At 41.0% G+C, this 12,520-nt stretch overlaps 2 protein-coding genes and 1 long non-coding RNA gene across 8 annotated transcripts; 1 reads left to right on the forward strand and 2 right to left on the reverse strand.

The window, feature by feature from the left end:
• Window positions 1-1,052: 1,052 nt before the first annotated feature.
• Window positions 1,053-3,994, reverse strand: LOC4341765 (uncharacterized). 6 transcript variants are annotated; one of them, XM_015785752.3, is made up of 9 exons: window positions 3,770-3,994; window positions 3,472-3,520; window positions 3,121-3,397; window positions 2,656-2,718; window positions 2,318-2,357; window positions 1,989-2,053; window positions 1,729-1,845; window positions 1,487-1,615; window positions 1,053-1,393 (listed from the first exon to the last, which is right to left on the reverse strand). In XM_015785752.3, exons 2-9 carry the CDS (start codon window positions 3,495-3,497, stop codon window positions 1,340-1,342), a joined length of 771 nt encoding a protein of 256 aa, XP_015641238.1. In that variant the 5' UTR covers window positions 3,498-3,520; window positions 3,770-3,994; the 3' UTR covers window positions 1,053-1,339. The 6 variants fall into 6 exon arrangements, with proteins under 6 accessions (XP_015641238.1, XP_066167464.1, XP_015641235.1 ...); XM_066311367.1 differs by having other exon boundaries at window positions 3,472-3,567; XM_015785749.3 differs by having other exon boundaries at window positions 3,472-3,625.
• A 2,058-nt stretch (window positions 3,995-6,052) lies between these two features.
• LOC4341766 (peptidyl-prolyl cis-trans isomerase FKBP13, chloroplastic) lies at window positions 6,053-7,330 on the reverse strand. Its single transcript, XM_015786376.3, has 4 exons — window positions 6,899-7,330; window positions 6,702-6,794; window positions 6,487-6,547; window positions 6,053-6,346 (listed from the first exon to the last, which is right to left on the reverse strand). Exons 1-4 carry the CDS (start codon window positions 7,250-7,252, stop codon window positions 6,198-6,200), a joined length of 657 nt encoding a protein of 218 aa, XP_015641862.1. The 5' UTR covers window positions 7,253-7,330; the 3' UTR covers window positions 6,053-6,197.
• Window positions 6,238-7,097, forward strand: LOC112939244 (uncharacterized). The gene is made up of 2 exons (XR_003242756.2): window positions 6,238-6,574; window positions 6,665-7,097. It is a non-coding gene; the product is annotated as an uncharacterized lncRNA (long non-coding RNA).
• Window positions 7,331-12,520: the final 5,190 nt, after the last annotated feature.

The following is a 12,520-nucleotide window of genomic DNA, read 5'->3' on the forward strand; positions in this document are numbered from 1 at the left end:
TAATTTGAAACTCCGATGTTCTCTTTCGATACTGAGTAATTATGAACCGTAAAAATCAGAATCGTAATAGTGATTTGAGAGGAACAATATTATCTATATCTATACTAATATAAAAGATAGTAGTGGTGGTGATGAGTCTGCCACCACCACCACCCAACTACCATACGGGACCCATGAACGGTGAGTTGCTTATCTCTTAGCCCCCACATGCTATAGATCTTATAGAAAGAAAAATATAACAATAGAATATTATGAAAATTTTCATCTTTACAAAATGATAGAAAAATAAACAAAATGATAATATATTAGACAATTAGAAGAAAAAAGCATGTTGCAACACACGGGCATTATGCTAATCTTAGAAAATCTTGCAATGTGTACCTGAAGGGATAAGGAGAGCAGCAATGGCTACAGCAATGACAAGGATCTTCCACATAACAGAAGAGAAGGTGGCAGCCATCTCGCTGTTAATTGCAACCCACTGCTGAATGCTCTTCTGATTGGATTTGTTGGAAGCAAGATGGTTTGAGACTTTGAGTGATGCTGCATCGCAGTCATCTCTGATCATGTGTATATATAGCAGCACGATAGTAAATAAAGAGGGTAATTTTGGTGAATAGTAGCATTCAGCTAATCTAAGCCTCTAGAAGGATATGCATTTATGACTCTTCTAAGTTTAACATGCCATAATGTCTCTATTAGTTAGATTAGATACGACAAGGATAAGGCACTTAATTATGTGCCAAAGATAACCATGCTAGGGCTCTTTTACCATGTGACTATTTGTGACCGTTTTTAGACTCATTGACAATTTGACACATGGCAGAGTAAATCAACCACCTATTTTTATATTTAATTTAACAAATTAGGTTCACATTTATTTTAGAACAACTAGGTTCATATTACCTTTATGGAATTAAGATGCCTGCACTACATCAGCACGATAATATTTGGTTTTACTATTGCGTTTCACAGAATTAAAATGACTTCCAAGTTTATACACACCCCCAGCTGGTTTATGAGCCACTGTTTAGTATTGTAACAGAGCAATATTTCTGCAGTCGTAAATTGAAATCTTTGATTAAATTAGCTAACAAGTGTGCGGACATCAACAGCTGAACAGATTTCAGATTGTTCAAAGGTGACCTGCAGTCTATTTTACAAACAACACTGACCTGACAAGTGACAATCACCCTCATGTACAAAAAAAGGAAAAGAAAAAGAAAACGACGGCGCAATGTGCAATCTATTACGATTAGAAAGAGCTGCGGAAAAGTTACTTCATGCTGTGGAAAATTTGACTCAGGTAGAAGATAAAACTCCCATTTCAATCTTGTTATTACTCTTCAAGTTTTTGGTGCTTTTGAAGGAACACCTTTGATCTTATATCAGCCTAGCGAAGGATGAAACGAAACGTCAAATTAGTACCCAAGATACAACGTGCTGACAAGATGAAACTTGAGGTATACTATTTACAAAATTCTACCTGGCGAATGGGCTCGGGAATGCGATAATTACTACAGAACTTCACTATCCCAATGGCTGAGTCAAGTGAAATGCGATGCCCAACTGAGATGTAGATCGGCTTCGACAAACTAGGGCAGGAGCACATTGCCTGGGATAAGTTAATAGTTTAGTTCCAACAATAGAAACCTTTTCATTATCAGGAAATATATGACAGAAATGAAGTGAAGGATGCATTCAGAGGTCCAATATAGAATCTCCTACAGCTCCCCATGTTGTCCCAGACTGTCCAGTCAATAAAATTAACTCCTTGTTGCAGTTTTCTTTTGCTTCTAATTGTCTTCTCAATTCAGATTGGTTAAGGCCATCCACATGGTGCAGCTGGGGCATTCAAAACACTGAGGACTTAGTCTTCTCTCAGAGGATCAGAACATCAGAAAACCATCAAGTACTTGAAATGGTCGGAAAACAACTAGATGAGAGAACTTCCATAGGAGTAGTTGCAATGGCAGTAATATTAATACATTTTTTCCAACTCCAATGGTCGGCAGGTCTGCAAGGACACCAAGATGACAAGCTAAACCAAAACCTGTTGAACATATGTAAGTTAGAGGGTCATGCATTCAAGTAGTTTATTGATGCAGCTTGCAGTGTATATGCATAACTAGACATGCTGTACGCTATCACCAAGTCAATTGACTAGGGACTACAAGGACTGTCAAGGTAGTTCGTTCTAAAAGAATATAATATAATCATGTTATGTGTGTGATTCTGCAGTTTTTTTCTAATCACATGAATCATCTTAGTCTTACAAACTAAGATTGCCATGATACTAATCACTAATGAGGTATACCTCGTGGATGAAGTAATCCATTTCCATCAACCATGAGTACCTGTCAGTTCATCAAGTTAAACCATAGAGAAGGCACTGGCATAACTAGTGTTAAATGTAAAACTAGAAGACGCTAACATATCTAAAATTTAATGCCAATGCTTATGCCATTAAGCATTCCAGATCAAAATTCTAGAATAAATGATATTTATGATGACAAATGATTATACATCAGCGCAGACAATTCACACTGTTTTCACAGTCAAAATGGAAACAACATATGACAACATGGAATGCTACAAAGCATAAAGCCACAGTAAACCTATTTACAGAAGGGTAAATTGCAACGACAAAGCAACCTGAGGGTAGAAATGCTGGTTGTTTGTCTTCATTTTTTCCAAGAGTCCTAGAAGAATTGGAGCCTGTAACAAGTAGTGCATGTTGACACTTTTAGCTGTATAACAATATACTTGATGTATATTTTAAACCATCTAACAAAGTAGAATAATTAAAAGAATAGTTAGCATATAACAACAGTTTATCCACGTCCAATCATAACTTGATTTTGCATTGAACATGCTAGACCCATATATGGTTATACAGATAAGAAGAAAGAATAGTTAGCAAAAACACAATAAATATGAATGTACCCATCTTGATTTTGTTTCATTGTTTGCTTGTCTGCCTGTTCATCACTACAGAAAATGAAAATGTCTAGGCCCCTGAATAATAATACAGAAGGCATGGATAAACTGTTGCTCATGATCTAGCAAACATATGTTTTGATCAAACCAAACACGCCAAAATAAGAGGACACACAATACCTCTCTGAAAGCAAGAAATCCTGGAATATATGGCACTTGCAGCCGAACAACATCGAACTCTTCGTGGACAACTTCTAAGGTACCAGCATCTAAAACTACCAGTGCAGCACACGCCGTGGAAGGGTCTTCTTTCGAGAAGCTAATGTCAACACCTCCTATATACTTCAGGTTGCCCTTATTATTAGCATTGCTCTGATCTGAATTTGAGCCCATTGAAGGTAAATTCCACCCAAAATCATCCTCAAGAATGAGCTTGCTCTTTAGCATGTCTTGTGTTCTACAGCACAGGAAAAAACCAGCATGAGATGTGAACTGACTCCTCTTGATTGGTGAATGGTTCTGAGGGTATACTTGGCCCATTCTTGTTTCTGCTGCATCAACTCACAATCATCTCCTCCTCCTGAAAATCGTGGGGTATTATCCATTCCTCTTGTGTTCCTCACAAGCCTGCAGAATCTTGCACAGCGGTCCGGAAATCCAAAAAAAAAAAAAAACGGCTGCAAACCTGAAAAATTCTAGCTGCGTTCTGCATCAGCATAATGATTTGTCTTGAACCGTAAAATTTGAGCACTGTGGAATTGCGGGGCGTACTGACAGGGAAGAGAATCGAAGAATCGGATGGCGAGAGAACTCGCCGAGATTCTCTCACCTGATACGTCGCCGTCGCCCGATGCCGCCGCCGGCAAGCCTACCCTCTCCTCTTCCCCTTCACCGGCCTCCTCTTCTCCCCGCAACCGCTACTCCCGTCCTCCACCTCGCCGGCGCCCGCCTGCTCGTGACCGTGGCAGCCCTCGTGATGACGGCGGCGGCGGAGCCGGAGAGGCGACCTTCGCCGGCGAGGCGGCGCGAGAGATGCAGAGGAAGTCAGCGAGACACGGAGACTGACAGGTGGGGCCCACAAAAGAGAGTTGACAGATCGCAATCTCGGCCCATCTCGCTTTGCCCGGGAAACTTGCGACGGATGGGCCACAATTGCGGCCCGGATATGTCATACAATGGGCCTTTACTTCGAAGAACTTTTCCTGATGGGACTGTCTAGGCATGTGGCGTGTTATTTTTGAGAAAAAAATCACCCAATTTTTTTCTCCCCTCGTATCTGCATCCAACGGTAAAAAAAAAAATAACAATACAGAGAAACCGTCCAAGTAGCATGTGATTGTACTTATTAGTAGAGTAGTATTCAATAAAGATTAACACAAATGTTGCATTTATAACTAAAATTACCGACAAATGTTGCATTTATAACTAAAATTACAGTGTTTTATAACTAAAATTACATTTATAAAAACAATAGATATGGCATGTAAGTGCACTATAATTTATTTGTCGTTTTAGTATAAATACATTGCTTGAGAAACCATGCAGATATCTGAAGTGTTAAATGTTATATTTATAACTAAAATTACAGTGCTTTATAACTAAAATTACATTTGTAAAAACAGTAGATATGTCATGTAAGTGTACTGTAATTTTAGTACAAGTGCGCTGTAAATTTTGGTAACTAGAATATTTGTCGTTTTAGTATAAATACATGGGTGTAGCTATATTTATGGCGCCATATTTTTCATCAAAAAATAGTCGGTATGTATTTACATTGTAAGTCCCTAAATTACATATGTAATTTTAGTGTATTTACAATGTAAGTCTCAAAATTACATATGTAAGTACTAAAATTACATATGTAAATTGGGGTGTAAATGAGGTGTAACTACTGTGTAAGTGGCTGAAAAAAAATCGACTGTAGCATATGGCGCCATATTTCTAGCAACTCCGTAAATACATTGCTTGAGAAAACCGTGCAGATATCTAAAGTGTTAAATATTGCATTTATAACTAAATACAGTGCTTTATAACTAAAATTACATTTGTAAAAACAGTTGATATGGCATGTAAGTGCACTATAATTTTAGTACAAGTGCGTTGTAAATTTGGGTAACTAGAATATTTGTCGTTTTAGTATAAATACATTGCTTGAGAAACCGTGCAGATATCTGAAGTGTTAAATATTGCATTTATAACTAAATACAGTGCTTTATAACTAAAATTATATTTGTAAAAACAGTAGATATGGTATGTAAGTGTACTGTAATTTATTTTAGTACAAGTGCACTGTAAATTTTGGTACCTAGAAAAAAGAAAGAAAGAAATAGATAGAAGAAGTAAATGGCTACTGACAATCTGACATGCGTGATGTACATGAATCCATCGATATAAAGTCAGGTTGACTTGGTCATGGACTCAACTGACCCTGCTTTTGCACAAATCTTGGAAAACATCGTGCGGCTAGAAAAACGTCAAATACTATGAAAAAAAATCACCCGGCAAAAATTTAGCAAAATCGTTTCATTTCCGGATTCGTTCATACTACAATTTTCAGATAAAATTCTTCGAAAATCATCTGAATGAGAACTCGTACGTATAACCAATCATTGAGAGAATATGAAAGCTTGATGGTGTGGACGATCTTGCCGAAATCAGTCACCAAAGTTTTTTTTGGGCATTTTGGCAATGTTGTTCAAACTCGCTCAGCATGGTCGTGTTCCTAAATTCTCTCCCTAAATGTTTTTAGGCCCGTTTGAAACTCCTTATTAGATTATAGCATATTAGCACATAAAATGAGACGGCCCATGAATAATTACTAAACATTATAAATTTCAAAAATAGATTTCTTTGATTTTGGGTAATCTGCATTTCAGTAAATGAAATGGGAGAGCGCTGCTCTCCTTCTTAAAAAAAAATATTTCTTTGATTTATTTTTAAAAAACTTATATACAGAAATATTTTTTTTTACAAAAACACATTATTTAGCAGCTCGAGAAATGGTGCTAATGAAAAAGGATAATGTTGTAGTTTGGAATTGAAGTTTTGGGCATGATGTGCTTGATCATGCCCAAACTCACCAAAGCTTTTGGAATTTTCACAATCTATAACCTATTTCAAACCCGTAGACCACGATCGTGCTGCTTAAATCTCTCTGCAAATGTTCTCAGTCTGAAACTCTCAACTCGGTATCGATATATACTCTGAACATTCTGCATACATCAATCAACACAAGAAACCAAATCTGCAGGGAGAGATCATCCGACTGCTCTGCCGACGTACTCGACGTCGAAGAGGAGAGTGGAGTTGGGCGGGATGACGCAGGAGGTGGGCTCCCAGCCTCTGCACCCGGCTCCTCTCGCGCCGTAGGCCAGCTCCGGCGGCAGCCTCAGCGACCTCTTTCCACCTGAACATTCAACCACATTTCCATTCAGCTTCACCATTTCTCTAAATTGATACAAAATCGAGGTGAATCTGATCGAGTATGGTGAGTTCATTTCAGATTTTTGTCATTTTTCAGGGTTCAGTTCAGGCAGGGAGACGCACCGGCGAGCATCGGCGGGATCCCTTCGCCGCCCACTATGCCCTGGTCCCATCCTTTGATCACCTGAAGAATTATCAGTGAATATGCAATGTGAGTGATCTTGGTATCAGAGATGAGTCTAATTCATCGTGTAGCTGCGTAATCTGTTGCCGATTAGTACAATGTTTGAATATCTTGCAGAATCTGTTAGTGTGCTTGATTGATTGATCGTGTTTACCTCGCCGACGCCGACGCGGAAGGTGAGCGGCTTCCCGCGCTTGTAGCTGCTGTCGAACACCGTGCCGTCCTCCAGCCTCCCGGTGTAATGCGCCTGCGTGGGACGAACGAAACACACGGCGAGGTTAGCAAGAACCCCGAGACCTCGCCTCGCCGGCGGCGGCCGGTGGGCGGGCAGGTGCGTGCTGTCGTGCTGACCTTGATGAGCTGCCCTTGCTCGGCGGCGGCGCCGGTGCCGACAACGCGGTCGCAGAAGGCGAGACCGTTGGGCGCCACCTCGAGCGGGCACTCGCCGCCGGACGCTTCCGCCGCCGCGGGGAGCACGCGGGAGAGGATGGATGCGGACAGCACGGCGGCCACGGCCTCGCGCCGGCGGAGGGCGACGACGGGGGTGCTGTTCTTGGCGGCCACGGCGGCGCCGGCGTTCCGGCTCGGAGAAGACACGGGAAGTTTCACGCTGGGGTTTGGGAGGCTGAGCAGGAGACGGGACAGCGGCGAGGCGGTGGCGGCGGCGGCGGCGGCGGCGGCGGCGGCGGCGGCGGAGGGAGCCATGGCTTGCCGGCTCCGTCCTCTGCTGCTGCCTCAGTTCATTCCAAAGCTCCCCAAACCAGAGAAACACAGCGTAGCGTTGCAGAAACGGATAAGGTTCAACGTCTTCTGAATCGTGGACGAATCCTTGGACGACGTGGGTCAATCTCGACCATCTGTATTGGATCCAACGCGCCCAAAGTAATGTTCTTTTTCATCCTTTTGGAGAGCGTCCTGGTAGTTTTTCCCCATGAGGGCCTCCTGAACCGTACCAAAAACATATACTTCCTTCTAAAAAAAAACATATAGTTCCTCCGTTTCAGTTTATAAGACTTTCTAGCATTGTTCATATTCATATAAATGTTAATGAATCTAGATACACATTCATATAGATGTCTAGATTTATTAACATATATGTGAATGTGGGTAATGCTAGAAAGTCTTATAACCTGAAACGGAGATAAATTTGGAGAATTTCTATATTATAGGAAAATCGTAGGAAAGTCTTCGAAACAAAGATTTAATCCTATACTTTTGTTTTAAAATCATATAAAATGGACAATTCTACAAAAAAAATTTAGAGGAAAATTACAAGAACTCTAAACCCTTGAAAAATTTCATGCGAGTCTATTTATCTAATTCGATTCATGTGTTTTTTCCGCGGTCTACACAAACCACTATTTCTATATTTTTCTTATGTTTTGTTGTACTCTATTTTGCATTTATGTTCACGTTTAAATCCTTTGCTCTTTTTCCATTATTCCATTTTTTTTCAATACTACGTTTCAAAGAACCATGTAATTTGGATTAAAGATGATGGATTTGTTTATGTGAATTAGTCAAATATTATATATTACAAACCTTAAAAATAAATTTAAACACAAAGCAGTCTAAACAATGAACAGTTCTAACGTTTAAAGTTTACGGAGAAATCGTGAAGTAAGCGTTGCTCAATTGTTTAGATTCTTCGTGGTGGAACCAGCCTACCTGGGTACAAGTTCTAGATTTGACACATGTACTCACATTCACGGCTAATTATTCTTTCAGTGGTAGGTGCTGTACCTGCCGACAGCGAGACAACATGGTGACTTCGTCAATCTCGAGATATGTCGACATAGTCTTCCGAAAGGTCATAGCGGTAGGGTGTGCGTGTGTGCATTCATAGGAGTGAGAGTACACGTATTGTGAGCAAATGCGTATGTATGTTTCGAAAAGATTTTGTAGAAATCGAATTTTTTTGGAGCATGGCACGAGTAATCCACAACCAATAATCTGAGGTCTGAGATTTTGTTGACATGGCAATTGGCAAGTTGATCTGTTCCACTCGTGCTAACTAGGAATTTATGTGGCAAAACCAAAAGTGGCCCCCGCATGTCATCATCACTGTCCTCCCCTCTTCTCTCTAGCTTCTCTCTCTCTCTCTCCTAAGGGGGCGCGCGGTCAAATTGGAGCAAGGGCTGCCGAATCGAAGGAGAAGTCGCGGCCGTCATCTATGTTGGGACCTCCCCTTTGAACTTATCTAGCAAACAGTGTGAGTGTCTTACCGGAAGACGGCGGACCATGCCGATGCTACCTTTACCTTCGACCTCATCAGCTCTATCGCTTCTGTCGACCAGTCGAGGAGCGACAAAGAGGTGCCTGGCCGGACCGCCACCGTTGACTCGCTGTGGAGCGCGTCCCACTGGTGGAGACGAACCAAGATTCGGTGAATAAGCCAAAGAACGAGCGGCTCGGGACGGGAACTAGGACATGGTGACGCAACCACCACTCAAAGCTCAAGTTCCACCTCCACGGCTCCTCCTCCTATTCTCAACATGATTGGGTGGAGGCGGCGAGCCCACCCCTAGTGGTGGGGAGGAACGTCCCACGAGGATGAGCATGAGTGGTGGGGAAGAGCCCACTCCAGCATCACAGGACCGCAGGAGTACCTAAGGCGGAGTTGCTGGGGCATTGGATCCTCTCCTTCACTGATGCCTTCTCGCGGATGGCTGGCTCCCTCGCCTCCCTTCTCTTTTCCTCCACTATGGCTGACCACCAGAGCCACCTCATCACCGACCTCCCACCGTTGCCTCGTGCGGACGGTCTAGCCAGCTGTCACCGCTCTCCTTGCCGACGAGCTCCTATGAAAGAGAGGGGAGAGATGGAATAGGTGGGGAGATGTGGAAGTCCACTTATATGTGGGCCCACTTGTTTTTTAATTTCCTTTTTGCTGAAACACGTCAGCAAAAACAAGTATCCATATTGTCACGGGATCTGACTTGAATGGTTTTACTATGATGGGGTTGAAGATGTCTGATATTGCAGTTTAGAGTTATCAATTAAACTCGACGGAAAGTTGAGGAATGAAAATGGACTTATTCCTCCCTAGATCTCTGAAAATTTCTGGGCCAAAGCCTTCCTGGCCTGCTCAACATTATCCGGCCCATCTACCCAACACACCTCATCTTATAGCCCATACAACTACCCAAACCTGACATCCTTCATCAAATTTCTGCAGGCAACCAACGTGATTCTGAACAAATGCGATATAATAAAACCCATCGATATCCTCGTATACAGTACACTCATGGCGATCCAACACCGTCGCTGTCTTCAGTTACACGAACGCACGATCTCGCCGGAAAGACCGCCGCTTCGGCCGGCGAGCCACCGGAGTTCGGCGTGTGAGCCTTCAAATCCGCACGCACAAATGGCGTAGCAAAACTTCGTTAGGTTTCGGTCATTTTCACAGGCAATTCTGATCTCTCAATCTCTTCCACACACGCCGCCGCCGCAGTAATGGCTCGATCTGCAGCATGTGCCTGACCAAACTCTCGATCCACATCCATCGATACATCGGTTAATAAGTCAGGTTTTGTACTTTCGTTTGAACTGGTCTGCGAGGAAAAACAAAATAAAAATCTTTGTTATTGGAGAGACAGTTTGATCACAAATCACTCCTGTGATCGTGGTCCAAAATCCAGTACTTGTCGGTGTCAGTACTACCGTTCTGTTGACAAGTAACTCATGGTGATTGATGCTCATCTTCTCTTCTGATCTTCTCCTTGACAATTGTAGGAAATGATTAATTCCCAATTTTAGACTTTGTTTAGATAAAAAGAAAAGAAAGGAGAGACAATCTTGCGAAGTTAGGTTTCATGCGTTGCAAACAGCGGCACCATTAACAGGAGCATATCGTCATCTCTGACATCTAGTGAGTCAAGTGACACAGCCCAGGACTTGGGCCAGATTACCAGAATGGATAATTGGAGTCGCTCACCTGCTCGTGATCCATCATCTCTCTTCTTCTGTTGCTTTAGGTTGCTTGCTTCACTGCATCTTAAGCTTGTACTAATGCAAAACTTGCACTCAAAAAGATTAGTGTTGTTGTTTTGCTAACCACACACACAGACATGAAGTCAGAAGCTCAGATCATCTGCTCTTCTCCTGCATATGCCAAAGCCCTCCAACTCCATGTTTCAGAAACCATGACAGGAGCATCCACACAACCAATTTTTAGCTTAGTGATCAGCAAAGCAGCATTGTGTATGTCATGTCAAAATCCAGTGATTAATTAGCGGAAGGTGACTTAATCCAGATGCACCAAAGCTATACTATCCTTATCCACTGAAGCACCCAAAAAAAGTCTTTCAGGGACAAAAGTGCAGTGCAGTGCAGACGGCAGGCCTGCTCAACTGTATTTTGACCGGCTGCTGTTGCGACACTACCAAGTACACCAAACCACTTCAATCTCAAGCTTTCTTTTTATGGTCCTGGATCTCACTGGCGTCATCTCTTGACATCTTAATTTTATTTTGGAGCTTGCTAGGCTGCTAGTTTCCCTTGATTTGCTCTTTTCGACTTATTCACCGAATTATTAAAACATATTATTTATTACATGCTTAGAAACATAAGTTTTCTAAAAAAAGACATTCTTCCACCACACATTATTTAAGGTGCGTTCGTTTAAGCGAATGACTGGAACTCTTCAGTCAAACACAAAACAGATACTCCCTCCATTGCAAAATGTTTGACACCGTTGACTTTTTAGCATGTGTTTGACCGTTCATCTTATTCAAAAAAAATTTGTGAAATATATAAAATTATATGTGTACATGAAAGTATATTTACCAATAAATAAAATGATATAAAAAGAATAAATGATTACTTAAATTTTTTGAATAAGACGAATGGTCAAACACGTACTAAAAAGTCAACGATGTCAAATATTTTGAAACGGAGGGAGTATATCGTTAATATATGATTAATTAATTATTAATTACTTTAAATTTTAAAAATAGATATGCTGAATTTTTTTGCAAAACTTCTATATAGAAATTGTTGCACAAAACACACTGTTTAGCAGCTCAGGAAACTTGCTAGCAATATATTTTCCTAAAAAAAAACTCAAGCTTCTTTTTTTTTGTCCTCGATTTCTTTGGCGTCATCTCTTGACATCTTAATTTTTCTTTAAATTTGGTGCCAGCTAATTTCCCTCGATTTAATTTTTTTTCTGAATTTTCTTTTGATGCCATCAGGAGAGCTAATTTTTTCTTTGGTGTTGACGTGTGAAGGGGGTATCAGTACAGTACGAAGGCAATTTAAGGAGCCGTTTGGTTTGGGTGATGCCTTAAAAATGAGGCCTATTTATTTAATTTTCCTATCACTAGGAAGCCATGTGCTAATGGTACCAAGACAGTATTAGTGCTGGGCGTGTTGTAATTGTGGTTTTTCTAGGACCATATTGTGTCCTCTCCTAAAAAATTGATTATCCATAATGGTCTTTGGGACAGAGGAAGCTGTATCCTGGTATATATGTCGTGCATTGCATTAATGCTTTGCCATCAACTGAATAAGCTAGCGCTCAAATGCGTTGGTCACCATGTAGGTAATGGAGTGAAAACAGTGGTTTGCACCGAGCACACTGCTTCTTGAGTTATCAGCAGTTACTAAAATTTAAGTTTTAAAACTTAATTTTGGAGGCTTTTCATCAAAAATTATTTTTCAGTATCAGCTTTTAAGAACAAAAGAAAATAAATTCTATAGATTAATTTTTGTTGTTTCGTTTATTTCGTACAGCTTATCATTCATCGCGTAAACAATTAAAAACGCAAATACTAGAAAATGACATAATATCAAATAAATAGAAAAGGTGAGACTTTGAACTCAGGCAATGTCTTAGTAGAGCTAGCTGGAAAACCTCTCGACGTTTTTCAATGCATAAACAATCTGAGACTAGGATTTGTTGGAATGGCTAATTTTCTACTGTAAAAAACGAGCTAATTCTCCTTTGCCGCTGCAACTTACCTCTCA

Source organism: Oryza sativa, chromosome 6 (assembly GCF_034140825.1).
Source record: "Oryza sativa Japonica Group chromosome 6, ASM3414082v1".
NCBI classification, from domain to species: domain Eukaryota; kingdom Viridiplantae; phylum Streptophyta; class Magnoliopsida; order Poales; family Poaceae; genus Oryza; species Oryza sativa.

What these genes read in the sequence shown, in the direction of transcription:
- LOC4341765 (XM_066311367.1), bottom strand. Translation starts at nt 3,545, where the DNA reads ATGGATAATACCCCACGATTTTCAGGAGGAGGAGATGATTGTGAGTTG. An exon ending in ACCAGCATTTCTACCCTCAG is followed by an intron (nt 2,358 to 2,655) that starts GTTGCTTTGTCG and finishes ATGAACTGACAG; the next exon opens with GTACTCATGGTTGATGGAAA. An exon ending in CCATTGGAGTTGGAAAAAAT is followed by an intron (nt 1,846 to 1,988) that starts GTATTAATATTA and finishes TGAATGCCCCAG; the next exon opens with CTGCACCATGTGGATGGCCT.
- LOC4341766 (XM_015786376.3), bottom strand. Translation starts at nt 7,252, where the DNA reads ATGGCTCCCTCCGCCGCCGCCGCCGCCGCCGCCGCCGCCGCCGCCGCC. An exon ending in TCCGCGTCGGCGTCGGCGAG is followed by an intron (nt 6,548 to 6,701) that starts GTAAACACGATC and finishes ATAATTCTTCAG; the next exon opens with GTGATCAAAGGATGGGACCA. An exon ending in GATCCCGCCGATGCTCGCCG is followed by an intron (nt 6,347 to 6,486) that starts GTGCGTCTCCCT and finishes TTGAATGTTCAG; the next exon opens with GTGGAAAGAGGTCGCTGAGG.